The 22,423-nt window shown below is 44.9% G+C and overlaps 1 protein-coding gene across 1 annotated transcript in view; it reads left to right on the forward strand.

Moving 5' to 3' along the window:
- LOC136631776 (NXPE family member 2-like) overlaps positions 1 to 22,423 on the forward strand; it is a 49,392-nt gene that overhangs the window by 25,996 nt on the left and 973 nt on the right. The window contains exon 5 of the mRNA XM_066606111.1: positions 9,863 to 10,081. Within this exon, the coding sequence (XP_066462208.1) occupies positions 9,863 to 10,081 (219 nt within the window). The remainder of the gene's footprint in view (positions 1 to 9,862; positions 10,082 to 22,423) is intronic.

The following is a 22,423-nucleotide window of genomic DNA, read 5'->3' on the forward strand; positions in this document are numbered from 1 at the left end:
CTCCCCAGTCTAGGCTAAGTAGGAGGGAACATTATAAAAAGATGGCGAGGGAGTACATAGCTGACTGTACCAACGTCCTCCATGATCCCTCTGCTCCATACAACTATTAGGTGTCAAAGCCTGATACGTGGCACGAACTTGCGCTGTACGCCTTGGAGGTGCTGGCCTACCCTGCCGCTAGTGTGTTATCAGAGAGGGTGTTTAGTGCTGCTAGGGGGGATTATCACGGATGAGCGTACCCACCTGTCAACTGACAGCACCGACAGGCTTACACTTATTAAGATGAACAAAGCCTGGATTTCTCCAGACTTCTCTTCTACACCGGTGGAAAGCAGCTTAACATAAAGTATCTTTAAGCTGGAACTGGAGAACGATGCACCCTCTATCATCACAAAGAAGGGTAGAAGTAGCTTGGTCTATCCTGTGATCCTCCTCCTCCTCCTCCCAAACTAGCATGTCAGCACACTGAACAGCCAATTCTTCAGAGGGCCAAAAGGCTCTGTAAAAATTATTTTTTCTGAAGGTTTGGCCACTCTAATTTCTTCATAGTACATGCTGTCTTTCCCTGGGACACTAGTTAAAAAGCTCCTTGGGGAGAGGCATGGGCTGGGACAGGCGGTAGCTTGCCTGTCTGTGGACCGCCACCTGGATCCCCTTAAGCAATTACAAGTTCTTTGTTAAAAAATATTTCAGGGGTTCACCTGCACTCTGGGTAAACAAATCTTTCAGGGATACACCTATACTCTTGGTACACAAATTTTTTAGAGGTTCGCCTATAGTCTTGGTAAACAATTCTTTCAGGGGTTCACCTGCACTCTGGGTAAAAAAATATTTTGTTTTAGAATGGGTTGTTGAATTGTGGAGATGTGTATAAGTACTGGCATCTGAGTCCCCTTTATGCTCCCGTTTGTGGCTCATGAACTTTTGTGATGGCGGTGGCATGGGTTTGGAATTGCGATCATATGTTAATTTATCAGCAATTCTCATCAGCATTGTGGGCCATCGCCCACAATTTCAAAGAGGGTCGCTGCCAGGCCCTGCCAACCCTCTGCAGTGTGTGTCTCCTGTTTCTCCTCATCCAATATGCACTTATAAATAGACATGAGGGTGGTGTGGCTATCAAGCGAGCGTGTGGTATAAGGACAGCTGAACCCTGCGCTGGGAACAGTTGCAGTATGCTGTGGCCTACTGAGTAGGCAAAGGGGTGCGCCTTACCCCGTCTGGGATGGAAACAGCTGGACGCTGCGCTGGGAGAAATTTCAGTACGCTGTGGACGCAGGCACGAGCGTGCGTCCTGGGTGGGATTGGACAGCAATGCCAGCATGTAACACAGGAGAAGAGGCAGTGGTGTCACCCGCAGGCGGTGATTGGCCTTCGTTCCACCTAGTGTGGGGCTAAGCTAAGATGTGCCAGCATGTGTGCCTTGCTGATTATGGTCTGGCCCAATAAATTGTTAGGGGGGTGACCACCAGGCTCTTGCCCCCAATTTGGCTTAATAGTGTGACCCGGGAGCCTCGTATGCATCCATGCACGCTGCGCCTGCTGTTCCCTATCCATTTCTGTGATGTTTCCATCACTTTCTGATGTTTTCAGGTGAATCACACACCCTCCCCTATGCAGAACATGGGTCACCTTGAAAAATGCTCGAGTCTCCCATTAACTTCAATTGGATTCACTACTCTAAACAAGCTCTTGAGCATTACGAAAAGCTCGGCTCGAGTAACAAGCACCCGAGCATTTTAGTGCTCGCTCATTTCTTTATGAGATACTTTATCAAATGCTTTACTAAATTCAAGATATACTATATCCACCGCAGTTCCCTGATCAACCTAGTCAGTGATATTGTCATAGAAGGAGTTTAGATTCATCTGGCATGACTTGTTTCTTACAAACCCATGCTGGCTCTAGTTGATTACTCCATTTTTATCAAAGTATTTGCATACATGCTGTTTAATAATTTGTTCAAAGATCTTTCCTGATATAGAAGTCAGGCTCACAGGCCTATAGTTTCCTGGATCCACCTTCTTCCCTTTTTTGAAAATAGGGACAGCATTTGCCCTTTTCCAATTTTCTGGGACTTCTGTTCTCCAGGAATTGTCAAAGATTATGACAAGTGGTTCAGCAATTACCTCTGCTGCTTCCTTTAGTATCCTAGGATGTAATTCATCTAGACCTTGAGACTTGAATTCATTTAAGTTAGCTAATTGTTCCCTCACCATCTATCTGCTTACAGATAGCCTGCATTCTTTTATTCCCCCAATAGCACAGGGAAGATCAGTTGATGTTCCATCTACTTTCTGAGAGAAAAGTTATTTTGCAGGCCGAGTTATAATTATTTAATTCTACCATTTAATGTTCCCTATAATGTACTAGAAAACATTTAAACATTTATAAGTGGGTGAAATAAATATGCAGTTGTGTTATTTGAGGAGGGAAGCTTTTAGGGTGTTCATATGAACTTTGTTCTGTTACCGTATGATTACAGTGATGCAGAATTCATATAGCTTTTTATGTTTTGCCCCCTCTTTAAAAAAAAACTAAAATTGCTTTCCATTGTCATTTTCTCAGACCCATAACCTTTTTTTTTTTCTTCGATTGGATTGTGTGAGAGCTTGTTTTGTAAGGGATGAGCTGTAGTTCTTATTAGTACACACAACATTTTGATCAATTTTTATTACATTTTTTTAGGAACTGAAATTAAAAAAAAAGCTGGGATAAATATTGTGATATTTTAATAGTCCAGACTTTTAGAAACACAGTGATACTAAACATGTGGGGTTTGAAATTGTTTAGATTTTTTTTTTTACTTTTATTCAACATAATCTTTACATTTTTATTTAATTCACAAAGGGGACTTAATTAAACTTGTTTGATCGCTTGTACTATATACTACAATATTCCAGTATTGCAGTAAATACCTATTTTTTTTTGTTTTATTTTTTGCCATCTATGTGGCTCCAGCGGGACACGAGCGCCTCATGACCCTATTACCCACCAAAGTATCATGACATCATGGTGGGCCGCAACCAGTATGCAAACAATGCTGTAGTAGCTCAACCCCCTCCTGTGGCCCCCGGGGACACTCAAGCTTGATCCTTGGCAACATGTTAAAACGGCACAATGCAAATTTACGTATTGTTATGAAGCAATTAAGAGGTTCAAGGAGTTCTTTTGCCATAGACACAACCTGCATAACTTGGCTGTAGGTGGAGGTCAAAATTAAAATCGGCAAACCTCTTAGGATCACAGATAGTTTTTTTTTCTTTAGTGACTCACTTAAGTAAGCTGCTAAAGTCTTATTGATTTCTATAGTTCAATGATTCAAATATTTTGTAAACTAAATTGCTAAGCAGTACAAGTTTTAAAACAGTTAGGCCGCCTGCACAGGAACGGGTCGGATTCCAGGTGTGAGATCTTGCAGTGGAATCCAACCCTGTGCCCTGGTGGTGACCCTCGCATGCCTGTCCAATGTGTTTGTATGCAGGTGGCTTCTGTACTGCGGATGTGCCGGATGTCATGCTGGCGCACGTGTGCAGTACAGATTGTGCCGCGCCATCACTAGGCGATGACCTGGATCCCGCAACCCTTCTGCATTGCTCAATGCAGAAGGGCCGTGGGACGGACAGCTTCCATTGACTTCAATGGAAGCGGTCCATGCGAGGCCCACACTAAAATAGAAAAAAAGTTTGGTACCGTTTTAGCCAGTAGAGCAAGTTTCGCTTTAACATTGGATGTTCCACGTCCAATGTTGTTTACCTGATCCTGTGTAGTAAATGTCCCATTGGGGCCTTTATGTTGGAGAAACAGGACAAAAACTTAAAGCGAGGATGAGATCTCATCGCCACACGATTCAAGAGGGAAAGACAGTATTATCAGTGGCCGAGCACTTTTCTAGTTCACGACATAGAAGATATGAAAGTTATGATACTGAAAGGCAATTTTTAAGTCACAAAGCCATAAAAGAATTTGGGAATATAAATTTATAACAACCTTTGACACCTTCAATAGAGGGTTTAATTATTGTTCACGAGGATTTATGCGTGACTGGGAAGTATGAGAAATCTATGGCACAGATAACACTGCTGGCCTGGTAACCCCCTAACAATAATTCATGGACCATAAAACCTGCACTCTCTTATCAGTGACCTTTTTAAAGATGTTTGTATTTTTGTGGTAGTATTCTTGTAAGTGCAAATGAATCACATCCACGTCTGTGCCTTGTCATAAGTATGTGTGTATACATATATATGCCTCTTTGGATCTATTTAATTTAAGCCTGAAGAAGAACCCTGCGTCGGTTCAAAAGCTGGCATTAACATCATGTATTTTTGTTAGCCATTAAAATCTATCATATCTACAAGATTATGGGGTTCTTTTTCTGGGAACAATCACATTTTCACATCACAAAAATCACATACTGTGATTTTACCCCCACGATCGGAAAATCGCAGTTGATTTCCGTTCGTGGGCAGGGAAAAGTGATTTTCAATAGCATGTCTAAGGGCAAACGGATCCCGCAGTGCAAATATGCCTGTATGCATTCGGCTTTAATGGAACACATCGCACTTCCTGTCCGCAATCAGTTTATCGTACTCCAGAATCATGTTAGAAATCACTGTTTTCAAAATATCTTCCACGTGTTCATCAGTGGATGGTTGCTTGTTGTCATTCCATAATGGAGAAGGTTTATTCACATACATAGGAACTCCCGAATATGCTGAAAACCTGTAAATCAACATCCTGCAGATTTTTAAGCTTTTCCTTGTCTAAACTCTTGTAGAAGTCTTCAAGGTGTTTGTCTTTTTTCACTGAACTGTTCAGCACTGAAGTTCAATAACCTCGAGCTGTACTGGAAGTTGCTGCGCATCCAGAGAGAAGAGACCTTCAATGAACTTAAATTTACTGTTGTCTCCTTTGGATAGTATCAATCTTCTGTCAAACTCCTGAATCGAAAATTCAATGTCATTGGCATGTTTTTCTCCCTAGGCCGCCTATAGCATGCTATGGCAATATGCGAGTTCATGTCCACAAGTGGAAAACGATTGTGATTTTCTAATCACAGAGGAGAAATCACAGCATGCTGCGATTTTGTGCGGGGTCCACACAGACAGCTTCCATTGAAGTCAGTGGAAGCCGTCCGTCCCGCGGCACTTCCACAATTATCATTAATGTATCCACCCTATTGCCTAGCGACGGCACGGCCTATTCTGTACTGCGCATGTGCCCTGCCATGCCTGCTGGCATATCCATAGAACAGAATAGAAGACACCGGACAGGTATGCGAGGGTCACTGGCGGGGCACAGGGTTGGGTTCTGCTGCGGGACTCCACATGCGGAATCCAACCCGCTCGTGTGCAGGCGGCCTTATTCGGCAGGTTTACACAACAGAATGTTTCATACACGTAGTAAAGGGCCACATTTCTCATCTTGACAATTGGCTTTTGAATAGCCTCAGTTTCATTTTAAGAGCCTTTACTGCAGCAAAAAACAAGTTGACTTTTCCCTTCAAGCTGAAAATTCAAGTCATTTAGATCAGTGTTCCCCAACTCCAGTCCTCGGGGACCACCAACAGGTCATTTTGTCATGATATCCTGTAGTAAGAATACGTGTCGCAATGTCTGAGACAACGACAATAATTACATCACCTGTGCAATACTGAGGAAATCCTGCCAACATGACCTGTGGGGGTCCCCAAGGACTGGAGTTGGGGAACACTGATTTCGATGACTTGTGATGTCAAATAAAAATACAAGTATAATTCCAACCTTCATTGTGCAGCTCTGGGAAATTTTTGTAGTCATTTTCAAAGAAATGAATGATTTCTTCCTTGAGAGAAACAAAACATTGCAATACTTTTCCGCAACTCAACCAACAAACGTCTGTGTGATAGAGTCCATGATTGAGGTGGCACCAACCTCTTCAAGAAATGTGCAAAATACCCTATGTTTTAGTTCTACAGTTCAACATTTTTATAAATGATCTAGAAGAAGGAATTGATGGGAAAAGTGATCACATTTGCCAACGACACAAAGCTAGAATAACTAATACTAGGAAAGAGAGGATTCAAAAAGATCTAGGCAAGCTTGAATAGTGGGACACAACAAACAGAATGGTATTTAACAGGAAAAAATACAAAGTCCTACATCTGGGCAAGAATAGTAAAAAAAGAACTTACAGAATGGAAGGAATTGGGCTAAGCAGCAGCACAAGTGAAAAATACTTGGGTATACTAATAGATCATAGACTGAACATGAGTCAACAATGTGATGCAGCAGCTAAAAAGGCAAAAACAAAGCTAGGATGTATTAAGAGAATCATAGAGTCTAGATAATGTGAGGTAATTATCCCCCCCCCCCCCCCCTACTCCTTAGTCAGACCTCATCTAGAATGCTGTCTTCAGTTCTGGGCACCCCAATTTAAAAAAAAGCCCTATTCTCATCTGCACAAGGAAAGACTAGAAGCAATCGGATGACACTGAATTTCAATGGAAATCTTCAGAGTTTGGACAGACCTCTGTCTGGAATGATCAAGTGATCCTGCATTGAGCAGGGGGGTTGGTCCCAATGACCCTGGAGGTCCCTTTCAACTATACTATTCTATGAGTCCCCTCTTTTCGAGTAGTTTGACCTGTCGGTTTCTCTATTATTTCAAAGTGGTCATCAACATGTCAAATGAAAATTAGAAGCGGAGCAGTATCGGTCGAATCTGTGCTTTCGTCCGTTGCTGAAGAATAATAGCTGAATTCAGTTGCCATCTGCTTTAACTGATTGTTACGGTTATTGATACATCCGCTATTCTTCGCTCTACGGTCATAAAGGACAAACTTATTTTCTCTTTTTTTTTATCAGGACATAATCCAGGAACTGCCATCAGCAAACACTTCTTTATGCAGTCACCTTCAGTAAAACACTTCCCAGCGGCAATATCTTTAGAAATCTGAAAACTAACCTTAGTAATCGTCACATTTACTTTCTTGAAAAACGGTTGTTCGTCAGTGAGATTTTTCAATAATTTGGACGCTTTAATTTGATTTTCATTGGTTTCCAACTTGCTGAAATCAGGATGTTTTGATTTGAAGTGGTGACAAACAATGTATTCCTTTGGAACGGCTATAACTTCTCAGCAAGCGAGGCACAATTTCTTCTCTTATGTAAGTAAACAAGCATCTATCTGTCCACTCTGGATTAAACACTCTTAAGTCGATCATTGGCTTTTTTTTAACTCATTTTTGTCATCCCAAAAATTTGCATTATCTCCAAAAAAGTGCTCCGTTCTTTCTCACTGCTGCTGCGGGTAAAAGAGGAAAACAATTTTTTTTTTAAGAATCCTGAAGTTGAACTTTTCATTGTGGATCAGAAGTCTAATGAATAACGACCTACCTAACTGGAACGAAAGTTTAGTACCAGGTAGGTAGTTCATTATTCATCAGACTTCTGATCCATACTAAAGCATCTCTCTGGTTACTCCCCCCAAGTTCTTCACATCCACTACATCTGAAAAAATGCTACAACAGAAATGAGATGCAGTTTATGGACATGATGGTTTGCTACTATATAATGTACTGAGCTGTGGAATCACTAAACTCTGCTGTTGAAATGCTACCTGTCAGCATAATTGCGCTGTTCGATATACTCTGGGTGCCAAACTAGATGTGGTTGAACGAGCTCTGAGAAAATAGTTTCACACAAAACAATAGGATGTGTAACCAAGAAATTCCCTGTTTTATTGCATCAAGACACAGCTTCTTATAGACAAATAGGTAGGTTTCAAGATTAGACAGAAAGGGGTGTTACAAAACTAAATACAGCTACATCATTTATTTGGTACAAACTGGTTTTCCTTTGATGTGTAGAGAATGATCACATTCTGTTGACTCATTTCTCTGCTGGCTCCATTGTGTTGATAGAAATTTTGTGTTTCTTGTCTTTGGTGACTTTATGTCTCTCTCAGGTGATAGTAAGCAAAGATTAAATTTACATTAACATTATATGAAGGATTTACCCTGCAGAACATTCTGCTTGCTGACAGCCAAAATTAGGCTGAAATACAAACTAAATCATACAAGATGTAATCTCCCTCACACTGTCTAAAGATAAAAGCTGTCCTACAGGCCTAGCCGTACTGCTGTAGTTAGCTACTTACACTTACAGTATATATAAAGATTCTGCCACACCGCCACTCCTGGAGCCTTCTCTGAATTGAAGTATAGTCACGTGACCTGCTGTATTGCGAAGCACGTCCCTTCACATTACTGAAGGTCCTTGGGTAAAGGACTGCCGGTACAGTCATAACGGTGTATGACCTCAGCAGCACAATATATTCTACACACAACAGGTGCGGCAGTACTTAGCTGTGCTCACCCAATCCAGGATCCGGACAAACGCAATCCCTCATATAGAAACAGGGAAAAGAGAAGGCAGGCATGTTCACAGACAGTCTGTGAACATGTCGGACTTTTTGGAATACAAGTATGAAGTTTTACTTGATGGGTGTTTGGACATTCATCTCATCCCATGGTGCTGCCTGCCTCCTCTTTTCCCTGCCTGTACAGTCATGTCAGACTGGTGACACCGCTACCACTGCCCTAAACATTATTGCCAGCAGCTGACAGGACTGTGATGTGGACCATAATATGACTATAGTTGCATTACAGTTTGCAGGATGCAAGAAATCGTCTGGCGAGCTGCTTGTGACCCGCAGGCCGCATGTTGGGCGGTTCTGGTAATGGCTTATATAGAGGTAGTATATTGTCTGATTGTGAAGGTCTGCCTTCTCCGAATAGAATAATAGTCACGTGACCAGCTGCGTTGTGCACAGTGCGGCCAATCACACGGTTATAATTCATTGAAGGTCCTTCAGTAAAGAACGGCCTGCACAGTCATGTCACGCTAGCGGTGCCACTACCCCTGCCTTAAACTTTACCGTGAGAAACACTGAGGCATCCACAACGCCCCATTTAAGCTCCTGCAATATATTGCAATGGCCGCACGCATATTAATAGCGCAACAATAGTGAAAACCAGTACGCCCTTTCGAATCGCTTATCTCCCATATAAATTCTTTTAAATGAAAAATGTATAGCCATTTGTTTAGACAGAATCACCCAGTTTGAATCACCTGGAACCCTTGGGTTACGTTTACTAACATCCCAAATCTTCATTATTATGTGAGACAAAACATACAAACAAACACATGTTGTGGGGGTCTGCCATGGGAAACTCGGGCCTGTACAGATTCTCCATGCAGAATCCTTCAGCGGGTCCCTCCTGCCCCACAGACATGAGGCCTCTAAATTGATTATACTTACCTCTCCGGATGCTGCAGATCTCCCCTCTATCGCGGCCGGATCTTTTTTCTTCGGCCGCATGCGCTTTCCTTTATTTTTTTAAGCTGCTGCGGGTTAGCCGCGGGACCAGACGCCTTTTATAGGCTTCACTGAAAACCGTGAGAGCCCCGCACAAAATGTAGCATGCTGCAAGTGTTTTCCTGTAAGTGCGATCCATGTGCCAGGGAAAAATGACGTCCGCAGGTATTTAATTACCTGCAGGTGTCCAATGATTCCCTATGGGCGCGGATCACTTGTGCGGGACATCCGTGCTGATTTGCTGATTCTATTTTGCCCGTGGACATTGGGCCTTATAGTACATCTAGTTAGTATATTGTATGATTGGGGTCTTACTGCTGGACCCCCTAATCCTTTGAATGGAGGGAGCACAGCGCTAGGTAACGTACAATGGACCTTTAGCTCCTAAATCTACACTGTTTTTAGAAACTACATTGTAACCTCAAGCCTTATGGAATGTATCCCTTTGTGTCTGAGTTGCACATCTGTAACATCTACATTGTTTCTTCTCTCTATAAAGACTCACATTTAGAGAAGAAAAAAAACTGCACAATCGGAAGCGACTTAGAATATCCCAGCGGACACGTCAAAGAGGAAATCTGGTACCCCAAAGCGTGCACAATGAAGACCTACCACAGTTCGGAGGAGCTGAATGCGTGTCTGCAGGGAAAGTTTCTTTACATGTACGGAGATTCGACCGTGCACCAGTGGATGACATATTTTGAACAGAAGTTAAAAAGTAAGTATTGAAAACTTGAACAGGACATGAACCGACAAAATGCACGGCTCGATGTTCACATCTGCCGGGCTCTGTGAAATTGAGTGAGCAGATGTGGAAATAATAATTTATACACAGGATGGATGATAAAAATATGATTGCAGGAGGTCTGACTGCTGGGACCAGCACCAATCACAGGAATGGATGTCTGACTGCTGGGACCAGCACCAATCACAAGAATGGATGTCTAACTGCTGAGACCAGCACCAATCACAAGGATGGGGGTCTCTAGTTCCCCTTTTGAACAGAGCATGCGCACTAATTCTGCACTATCACTGCCCATGAGGCTGATGGATACAAGTCAGATCTGTACTCGGCTATTTCTGTCAGTTCCATTGGCTGTAGTGAGCACGTGTGACTACTATTCCATTTAAACTGAAGGCTCAGGACCTCGATCTCGTGACTAGTGAAGGTCCCACCAGTCAGACCCCCCAGCAATGCTACATTAATTATTCCTGTGAATAGGCGATAAATGTTGTTGGTGGACCAATCCATATAAAGAGGCTTTTCGGGACTTAGAGGGAACCTGTTAGCTGCTTAAAGCACATAAACTAACTTCTGGTGCTGTTAGGGTAGGTGACAGGGAGCCGGGTGCTGTATTTTTCAGACTCACCTGCCTCCTGGTTCCCGCGCTGCCAGCCTGTGAAGTCTGTGTGCCAGCCAGAAATCCAACTCTTTTCCAAGTTCCGTGCATGCAGTCTCCTATACAAGTCTATTGGTAAGCACTGAACACTGATAAAGAGTCAGATATTTTCGGACGATGTATAGACTTTACAGGCGGGTGCCGCGGGAAGCAGGCGAGTATGACAAATACAGCACCCAGCTCCAGGGGGAGGAATGTTTAAACTAGGGACTGGGGGGAGGGCAAAAACAGAAATAAGGGGGTAGTCAGTGTAGCTAGCGACCTAGGTCCAAGCAATGGGAATGGGTGTCAAGCAGGGGGTGGGGTTAGTACAGTTAGAACTGACAGATCAGCCAATAGTACCATTAGTAACAAAATGAATTTAAAGAACAAAAAAAGCTGTATTAATTGTATGACCATTAATGCAAGAGGTCTGATCAGCAAAGTGGGGGAGCTTGAAGCGAGTATGACTGATGAAAACTATGATATAGTCGGAATAACGAAATGATGGCTTGATGATAAGTGCGATTGGGCAGTGAATTTTACAGGGTTACAATTTCTTCAGAAGAGACCGTGGAAACATAAAAGGGGGAGGGATATGTCTGTATGTTAAATCGTATTTAATGCCGAGGCTATGGGAGGATATAGGAGTAGGAGAAGAACAGGTGGAATCTCTGTGGGTAGAAATACAGGGAGAAAAAAAACAAAATCCTGGTAGGGGTCTTTTATAGGCCACCAAAAGCAACAGAAGAAACTGAAACCTTACTATTAAGGCAGATAGAAGAGGTGTCAATCCTCAATGAAGTAATTATCATGGGAGACTTTAATTATCCAGATATAACATGGGAAAACGAAACCTGCAAATCTCATAGGGGTGATAAGTTCTTGAGAGTAATTAAAGATAATTACCTTACCCAACTGGTGCAGGAACCAACGAGAGGGAGGGCCATTCTGGACTTAGTACTAACTAACAAACCAGACCGAATAATTGGGGTGCAGGTTGAGGGGCACTTGGGGAACAGTGACCACAATATAATCAACTTCCAGCTGTCATTCAATAAGAAGCCTTATCAGGGAACGACAAGCCAAATTTTAGTAAAGCAAACTCGGTAACATTAATTGAAACAACACCCTCAAAAATATCAGCACAGAGGACAAATGGGAAAAGTTCAAAAGGATCCTAATCACGTCATGTGAGCAGTTCATTCCCTTTAAAAATAAAAGAACTTCAAATAAAAAGGAAACCAATGTGGCTCAACAAGAAAGTAAGAGGGGCAATAAACAAAAAAAAAATAAGCGTTCAAACTACTAAAGCAACAAGGCAGCGAGGAAGCGCTGAAATCGTACAGGGAAAAAACAAATTATGTAAAGGAAACATCAAAATTGCTAAGGAGGAGGCAGAAAGACTGATTGCCAAAGAGAGCAAAAACTATCCGAAACTATTTTTCAACTATATTAACAGCAAAAGGATTTACACCGAGAGCACTGGCCCTTTAACAAATGCAGGAGAAATCATTGCAGATTATGGAGGGAAGGCAAATCTATTGAATAGTTTCTTTTCAAGTATATTCACAATCGAAAAGGAAATGCCACATGGGATGCAGGGGAATAAAATGAACCCCTCACAAAATACCTCATACCTAACGCAGGTGGAAGTGCGGAACAGGTTAAAGAAGAATAAAATCGATAAATCGCCAGGCCCAGATGGAATACACCCATGGGTAATAAGGGAACTAAGTGATGTGATAGCTAGTAGAGCTGAGCGAGCGTACTCGGTAAGGACAGATACTCGAGCGAGTATCGTCCTTACAGAGTACCTGCCAGCTTGCCCGCAAAGATTTGGGTGTCGGCGGGGAAGAGCGGGGGTGGGATGGGGGAGAGATATCTCTCTCCCCTCCGCTCCCTCCTGCTCACTCCCTCAACACAGCGCTCACCCCCGCCGGCACCCGAATCTTTGCAGGTGAGCAGGCAGGTACTCAGTAAGGACGATACTTGCTTGTGATCTGTCCTTACCAAGTACGCTCCCTCATCTCTAATAGCTAGGCCGCTATATATAGTATTTGTGGATACTATCAAGACCAGGGTTGTACCATTGGATTGGCGCATTGCCAACATGGTTCCATTTTACAAAAAGGGGTCCAAAAGTGAGCCTGGTAACTTCAGGCCGGTAAGTCTCCCTTCAGTAACTGGAAAAATATTCTAGGGGTTTCTGAGAGATGCCATTGAAGAATAGCTCAAGGAGAAAAATGGAATAACTCACCAGCATACATTCATTTAAGGGTCGATTATGTCAGACCAATCTGATCAGCTTCTATGATGAAGTAAGCTCTAGGCTGGACCTGGGAGATCATTTGACCCCGTGCCGCATAATAGGCTGATATATAAAATGAGACAGCTCGAATTGGGTGAAAACATGTGTATATGGGTAAAGAATTGGCTCAGAGATAGAAAGCAGAGGGTGGTAATAAATGGTTCGTACTCTGATTGGGCCACATTCGCTAGTGGGGGGCCACAGGGTTCAGTATTGGGCCCCATTCTATTCAATATATTTATCAACGAATTAATAGAGGGGCTGCACAGTAAAATATCAATATTTGCAGATGACACAAAATTATACAATATAATTAATGCAACGGAGGACAATGTGCGGCTACAAATGGACCGAGATAAGCCGGGGGCTTGGGCAGAAAAATGGCAAATGAAGTTCAAGGTTGATAAATGTAAGGTTCTGCACATGGGCAGGAGAAACGGATGTCACCAATATACACTAAATGGGGTACTGCTAGGGAAAAGACCTGGGGGTACTAGTGGATTGCAGATTAAACTGGAGTAACCAATGCCAGTCAGCTGCTACAAAAGCTAATAAAGTCTTGGGGTGCATTAAAAGACGTATAGGGGCGAAGGATGAGAACATTATCCTTCCATTATATAAGGCACTTGTCAGGCCTCACATGGAATACTGCGGACAGTTCTGGTCACCGGAGCTCAGGAAAGATGTTACAGTGCTTGAGGGGGTTCAAAGAAGAGCAACTAAACTAATACATGGAATGACGGGACTGGAATACCCAGAGAGTCTATCAAAGTTGGGATTATTTACCCTGGAAAAAAGACGGGTAAGGGGCGACCAAATAACTATGTATAAATACATGAGGGGACGATACAAGGATCTCTCCCATGATCTGTTTATACCCAGGACTGCGACGGTAACAAGAGGGCATCCGCTACGTCAAGAAGAAAGCAGGTTTCATCACCAACCCAGAAAAGAGTTCTTTACTGTAAGGGCTTAGTCACACGGGTGCATCGGCGCCTGTGTTACTGCAGGTAGAAGACGGCCGCACTTAAAGACGAATGTCTCTCTGCAGCGCCAGAAGAAAGAACATGTGACCGGCTTCATTGACGGTCATGTGTTCTTTCTTCAGCGCTGCAGGGAGTCGTCCATCTTTAAGTACGTCCGTCTTCTACCTGCAGTAAGGGCTCTTAGTCACACAGGTGCATCGGCACCCCTACACAGGCGCCGATGCGCCCGTGTAGGGGTGCCGATACGCCCGTGTGACTAAGCCCTAAGAGCAGTGAGACTGTTGAACTCTCTGCCTGAGGATGGGGTGACGGCAAAATCCATAGAGGAGTTTAAAAGGGGACTTGATGTCTTTCTAGAGGGGAAGGATATTACAGGATATAAATCTTAGGTTAATTGTTAATGCGGGTATACAGGCAGGTAGGAACTATTAGGGGTTGATCCAGGGATTAGTGTGATTGCCATTAGGGAGTCGGGAAGGAATTTTCCACCAAAAGGGCTAATTGGCTTTTGCCTCTTTGGGTTTTTTTTTTACTTCCTCTGGATCAACAACATATGAGGATAAACAGGCTGAACTAAATGGACATTGTCTTCATTCAGCCTTACATACTATGTTACTATGTCACTGAGAGGTATACTGCTTCGGCTTACCTGTGCACATAAAGTTCAGTAACTGTGTAAGTACACTCATTGTCAAAAACCACCCCTCCCTAGAAAGAGTGTGTGTGTGTGTGTGTATATATATATATATATATATATATATATACACACACACTGGCATATCGTGAGGGTTGCCGGAATTGCAATGGCGACTGGGCCCCTGTGCTGAGGGGGCCCAGGGGTGAGCGATTACCAGCCTCTGAGCCCCAACCGAATCAGATTACAGGTCGGGTGCCGCAGCTCCCCAGCCAGTAATCACGCAGCGGTGCTGAGCCAGGGTGCACACTCAGTGTATGTACCCGGGATCCTCCTCCCATAGTTCTGCAGGAGAGGACAAGAGAGAAAACATTCCAGGCTCACACACTGACGTCAGTGTGCACCTAGGCTCAGCACCCAGAAGAGAAGGAGTGGCGCTGACTGCAAGGAGGGGATAAGTATATGGGTTGGCAGGGGGGCTATTACTGGGGCCACTGAGGGGGTTATTATTATTATTATTATTACTGGGACTATGTGGGGTCACTATTACTACTGAGGGCCACTGTGGGGGTCACTATAACTACTGAGGGCCACTGTGTGGGTCACTATTGTTACTAGGGACACTGTGCGGGTCACTATTGTTACTAGGGCAACTGTGGGGGTCACTATTGTTACTAGGGCCAAGCTGAACTTTTGCACCCAGGCCCCAGAGCCTTTAGTTACGCCCCTGGCAAGGTGGGTTTCTCTCTTGCGGATCGCCAAACTCTCTCAGACTGGAATGGACACAACATAAATGTGCATAAATGGCTCCCGGAGACTTGGACTACTTTAAAACTGGCACCTGCCAGCATTTATTCCACTACAAACACAAACAGCAGTAATACAAAATCCATATCTAAGGGTTCACAAACCCACAGAGCCACTGTCACTACCCCGCCCAGGGCCTCTGGAGGGCATCCTCCTTCATTAGACACATGACAATCCCAGAGTTGGTCCGCATAGGACCTCACTAGTCCAAACTGGACCTCCGTCTAGCAGCCTTTCTAGTTCCACTGAGCTATAACTTCCCCTTAGTGTGTCAGGAACCAAGACTTTTATTTAGCCGTAGATATAAACCCTTTCACTGCAGTACCAGAAGTTCTGCATGCAGCCCTCTACAGGCCCTTCTGTGTACTGCATGCCTATATACATTATATATCACTGTAGCAGGAGACTAAAGGTCTGAAAGGGGCTTCACTGAGTGTCTATTTTTTTTCTAAAATATAACTTTTATTAGATTAAAGGGGTGGTCTCGGGAAACCAAGTGGGGTTATACACTTCCGTATGGCCATATTAATGCACTTTGTAATATACATTGTGCATTAAATATGAGCCATACAGAAGTTATTCACTTACCTGCTCCGTTGCTAGCGTCCCCGTCTCCATGGTTCCGTCTAAATTCGCTGGCAGCTTGCTTTTTTAGACGCGCTTGCGCAGTCCGGTCTTCTCCTTTCAGCACGAGCCGCTTCAGTGTGCTCCCCGCTACAGCTCTTCTGCGCATGCGCAGATGAGCTGTCACTGCTCGGGAGCGCGCTGGAGCGGCCATTCTGTACCTTCCTCTGTTAGAGGAAGGTGCAGAAACTGGAGCTGCCGTCCGGAGAAGCCGCCCAGCTGTCCTGCCGTCCAGCTGTCCTGCCGTCCAGGTAAGTGATGGGCCGGGGAGGGGGGCTGTCGTCGCTGTGATGCGCCAGGGGGGCTGCCGCTGCGATGGGGGGTCTGTCGCTAGGCCGGGGGGGGTCTGTCGCTAGGCCGGGGGGGGCTGTCGCTGCGATGGGGGGTCTGTCGCTAGGCCGGGGGGGGGCTGTCGCTGCGATGGGGGGGGCTGTCGCTAGGCCGGGGGGGTCTGTCGCTAGGCCGGGGGGGGCTGTCGCTGCGATGGGGGGTCTGTTGCTAGGCCGGGGGGGGCTGTCGCTGCGATGGGGGGGGCTGTCGCTAGGCCGGGGGGGCTGTTGCTGCGATGGGGGGGCTGTCGCTGCGATGGGGGGGGCTGTCGCTAGGCCGGGGGGGGCTGTCGCTGCGATGGGGGGTCTGTCGCTAGGCCGGGGGGAACTAGCGCTGGGCCAGGGGGGTAAGTGATGGGTCGGGGGTGATGTTCACTGACAGGTGAAGGCCCCGGAGCCCAGCGCTGGGCTCCGGGGCCTTCACCTGGGCTGAGGGTCTAGCGCTGGGGAGCCGGGAGCGTAGCGCTGGGGAGCCGGGGGCTAGCGCCGGTTACCTGCTGCCTGGCGGTGGGTGACTGGTCGGCGGCTGCGGGGCGTCTGGTCGGCGGCTGCGCGGCGTCTGGTCGGCGGCTGCAGGGCGTCCGGTTGCCATGGAGACACAGCTGGCAGCGTCTCGGGAGCGCGCACGTCGGGCTGCAGCGAGCGACGGGGAAAGAGCCGGCGGCCATCTTGGGGAAACTTTTATAAGTTGCTGAAACGCTGGAACGGTAAGTACAAACCAGCTAGGAAAGTCATTTACAGGGGTAATTAGTAATGTATGTTTAATTAGGGGGATTGGGCAAAAAAAAAAAATCACTGCTTCCTCGAGACATCTCCTTTAAAGTAAAATAAAACCAGCCCACGGCTATAGGAAGTGAACAAACATGAACACAAAAAAGGGACACAATCGTCCAAAACGTGCTACGCTTGTTATCTACAGTAACAGCATAAATGATTAGCTCAATAGCCAATATGTATCCCAAAAGGATGCAGTAGGGAAATAATTAATTTATACCAAACGAAAATCTCTCACTTAGAATACAAAGCGCTTATCCATCAAGTGTAAAAAAATGAGATGGATAAACTAAGTAGTAAATGGTTCAATTGATCGGTTCTACGCGTTTCAGCTGTAATAGTGCAGCCTCATCAGGAACCATTGATTAAAAGCTATCAAAAAACTACCGAGTGAATCCCAGAGAAAATTATAAATATTCAAGTGAAAGTCAGGGGATGATGCCATGGTCAGGCCCATTGAAAATAGGCATAAAGTTCAGGAGAGAAATAACCCCCAACCCAAACAAATATGCCCCTGTTCAAAGCAACAAAATAACAAACAGCATCCCCAGCCTTGATGGTAGACCCGGGATATATATATCTGTTGTCAGTAACATTTCTCCCCTCAAAGGAGTAATATGTGTGTGTGGGTGGGTATGTATGTATGTATGTATGTATGTATGTATGTATAATATATATATATATATATATATATATATATATATATATATATATATATATATATATACACACACTCATTGTCAGTTACATCCTTCTTCTAGAAGCAGTAGTACGCCCATCACCAGTAACATCCCCTGTTGCACCACCTGGCTTGGATACAAGATGTGATACGGGCAGGCACGGAGGTTCTGGTATCCTTTTGGGCTGCCTCTAGCTTGGATAAAAGATGCGATACGAGCAGGCATGGAGACTCTGGTACCCTGTTGCTCCACCTCTAACTTAGATACTAGATGTGATACAGGCAGGCTTGAAGGGTCTAGTACCCTGTTGGTCTGCCTCTAACTTGACTACAAGATGCGATACAGGCAGGCATGGATGCTCTGGTACCCTGTTCGGCTGTCACTCACCTGGATACTAGATGCGATACTGGACTAAATAAACAGTGCCAAGTGCTTTAATGAAACCGAAGGCACGCAGTTTACTTGTAGCTTGGAAAACGGATCAGAGTCCAACACAAGGTAATGATATGCAATTTCTTCTTAATTCTCCATCAAGGACAACAATGAGGTAGCCAGGCAGCTAAATTAGGAGGGTATTTGTGGAGGAATAGAGGGAACAGTACAGACTCTCTTGTAGACACTGACTTTCGATTGAACGGGGATAGATTAACCCATTTGTGATGGCCCTATTGCCTTTTTACGTCCTCGCTAAGTTGGCTTTAATCCTAGGGGACGTAAATACATACATCCTCTTTGGATTAAAGCACTCTTGACTGAGGACGTGACCCAGTGACGCTGTTCTGCACATGCGCGCCAGACAAATGAATTTAAATTTAAAATCTCCTGGCTCCTTTTTTACAAAAAAGTTGTAAAAAAGTTAACTTCACCTCCCCTCATGGATCGAATGCATGAGGGAAGGTAAAAATATTCACCCTGGGTCCTCCGCGATGTCCCGGTCTTCTGGGACCTGAAGTCCCCTTCTGCGCATGCGCGCCCAATGATTGACATCGGGTGCATGCACAGAGGGGCTCAGGCCCCGGAAAATTTAAAATCCGTCTGCTCCTGGCTGCCCTGTGTAGCTAGGAGCAGAGGGATGTCACTGGGGACATGATCACTGCTATCCAATGGATAACAGTGATCATTTAAAGTAAAAAAAAAAAAGTTTGAAAAAGTAAAAAAAAGGTTTACGTTTCATCTCCCTTACGGATTGTATCCATGAGGGAGGATGAAATTACGTACCTAAGGCCCCCGGATTTATTCGCGTACCTTACCCCAACTTCTGCGCACGCGCCCGTTGCCAAAGTGGCAGACGCATGCGCAAAAGCCGAGTATTTGCAGGGTAATTTAAAATCTCCCTGCTCTTGGCTATAAAACTTAGCCAAGAGCCCACAGATTTCACGGGGGCCGCGGTGAGCGGTTTCTGAACACGTGTTCACCTTTATCCAATGGATAATGGCGATCACGTAAAAGTTTTTTAAAAAGTTGAAGTTTCATCTCCCCTCACTGATGCGATCGGTGAGAGGAGATTAAACTTTTACCGGAAGCCTCCGTATTTGAACCCCGATGGGTTCCTCCTCCGTGGACCTTCCCGACTTTCTGCACATGCGACTGCCAGCAAAATGCTGGACACATGCGCAGGAGGCTGGGAGCCCAGGAAACCTTGTCTCCTTGCATCGCCAAGAGCCTGGAGCAGTGAGCGGTCACCGGTCACATGATAAAAAGATAGCGATCTACCTTTGGCCGGTCTCACATGACCGGATAGGAATTACGGATTACGCATGAGTTTGATCTGCGGTAATACGCAGATCAATCGCATTGGATTACACAATTCCGCTCACATTAGCGGGTTGGAATTACGTAATCCACTCACAGAAAACAGAACTCAGAAGGTTCTATTTTACCGTGGATATCCGCAGCATAGAGCCTATTGTGCTCCATGGTTGTGGATATACCGCAGCCCATACGTAACTACATTGTATACCTGTGTCATCGCTAAGCGACGGCATGGGAAATACAAACAAAAAGAAGGTGTACTGCGCATGACTGCCTGCGTGAGTAGGCAGTTATGTGCAGTACATTACGTGTCCGTATGCAGAGCCACAGCCGGGCTCACAGCTGGGAACCGCTACGGGCCTCCGCAAGCAGATTCCACTTGCGGCCGTGTAAGCCTGGCGTTATTCAGTTCGCTACTTGTAGTCCGTAATTCACAAGAAGCCCCGGGAACGCTCGCCTTCTTGCAGTTCCAGGAGCAGCTTGTTGAGCGCCTTCTGTGTGAGACGCCGCACTTCCGCAAGCTTTCGGAGACTCAGAGCACCACTTTTTAGGCTGGGTTCACATTGGGCTGATTTCGGGCGGAAATCTTGTTGTTTGGCTCGGGTTTTAAAGCGGCCTGGCCGCTCGCTGCTCCGCTGTGGACAGCGTTCCCATAGAGGAACATGCTGCGGCCGGCGAATCCGCAGTGCCGGCTTTGCCGCGGCGAGTTTGCCGTCCCGTGTGGACGAGATTTCTGAGACAGCCCAGGATTAGCGGCCGCAGGCAGATTTGCCACAGCGAAATTCCGGACTGAATTTTCGCGGGAAATCCGCCCAGTGTGAACCCAGCCTTACATTCTATCCCTGCCACTGTGGTCAAGAAGTACCCCACAAAAAGCATGAAAGGAGGTGGGATACCCGGTTTTATTGCCTGATGTACCCATCTAAACCAGGCCCCCGTAATTAGCCTTGTCTTCGAAAAAACCCACACAGTTTACATTATTACTTTTATCTAAGATTGGGGGAAGGCCAAAAAGTGTGGGAGTGTGTGTGTGTGTGTGTGTGTGGGAGGGGGGGGGGTTATTTTTAGGGAGTCAATTTTCTTTTCTGTACAAGTGAGCAATGAGGCCTAGAATTTATTCAGTTGTACCCTGCAATCCAACGGGTGCTCCCTGCATTATAGGCCTTGCCATGTGTCCTGTAAGTAGATTAGGGCCACAATGGGTATGTTTCTGAACACGGGAGAAACAGGGGTGTCAATTTTGGGGTGTCAATTCCCTTTTTTATGTGCACTATAGAAAAAAAAAACATGTCTTTAAAATGACATTTGTAAAAATGTTTAAAAAAAAAAACGAAAATTTTTCAAAGGTGCATTCAGAATAAAGTAAACAGATAGAAATATATATCTTAGCAAAAATTTGTACAGTATGTTTGCACATATTTGAGATATTACAGTTGAAAATGTGAAAAGAATGATATTTTTTCAAAATTTTCCTAATATTGCCACTTTTAATAAATATACACAAATTATATCGGACTATTTTACCACCTAAATGAAGTACAACATGTGGCGAAAAAATGTCAGAATCACTTGGATATGCAAAGCCTTTACGGAGTTATGATATGTTAAGTGACACATGTCAGATTTCCAAAATTTGGCTCCGTCACTAAGGCACAAACAGGCTTCTTCACTAAGGGGTTAAACTCACGACTGTGGTGACTGACTTCCTTCCTGCTGACAAGCTGACCTTCCCTGGCAATAATCCCTCAGATAAAGGTTCAAGATGTCCTGCTGTTCTACTCTACAGTTGCCTCCATGTCTAGGCTTCCTCCATGACTTAGCTCCAGGACTAGTTCTGTAGCACCACTTACGAGGATTTTCGAGGGAGGGGTTCAAATTTAAGCCGTATGCTGAAAATATCACCTGGGAAGCGCTGTGTGAATTCACTGCATCTTCTCCCCTGGTCTTTAGCATCTTTGCTGGACGGGGATTGGAAAATTGGAAAAAAATAAACATTTTGCCTCTGTTTTTTAGGGTTTTTTTTAAATGCTTTTTGCCGTGCAGGATAACAAGCGTGTCTAATATATTGCTTGTGTTGTTACAGCGATACAAAAGATGTGGGATTTAAATTTATTTTATTTTATGTAAATATGGGGAAAAGCACAAAAAATATTTTTTTACATTTTTTTTTTTACACTTTTTATGTCCCTGTAGAGGGCTTGCACCAACTCACCTATGAGCTGCTGCCCTGCAATGCCTTATTGCTTGTATTAGCGATCATAGGCATTGGCAGTACAGGACGCTAGTAGGTGGTGTCCTGTTGTCATGACAACTAGTCGGGCTCTCTGCGATTACATGACAAGAGCCCGATGACATCACAGAAGGAGCACGCGCCCTCTGGGAACCCTTTACATGCCGCGATCTACATAGATTGCAGCAGGGAAGGGATTAACAGCAGGGGTCGCTGTCCCGATGCACCACTGCTGTTGCAGCAGGAGGCCGGCTATCGGAGACAGCCACCTCCCACTGTTGGATAGTGCAGGATCTCTTTTGATCTTGCATTATCCACAGGACGTAACTGTATGCCCTGTTGCGTTAAGCACTTCCCTGTCAAGACGTACAGTTACGCCCTGTGGTGGGAAGGGGTTAATCCCCGGCCAGAAGAAATGCTGAAGACCACTGCCGGGGAGAAGATGGGCTGGAGCCAGACAGCGCATCTTGGGTGATTTATGTGGTGTTTTTTGTTTTTGTTTTTTTTTCTGCAGCTAGGGCTTTGACAGTAGGATTTCCTATTGTAAAACTTGC

Source organism: Eleutherodactylus coqui, chromosome 6, assembly GCF_035609145.1.
Source record: "Eleutherodactylus coqui strain aEleCoq1 chromosome 6, aEleCoq1.hap1, whole genome shotgun sequence".
Lineage (NCBI taxonomy): Eukaryota > Metazoa > Chordata > Amphibia > Anura > Eleutherodactylidae > Eleutherodactylus > Eleutherodactylus coqui.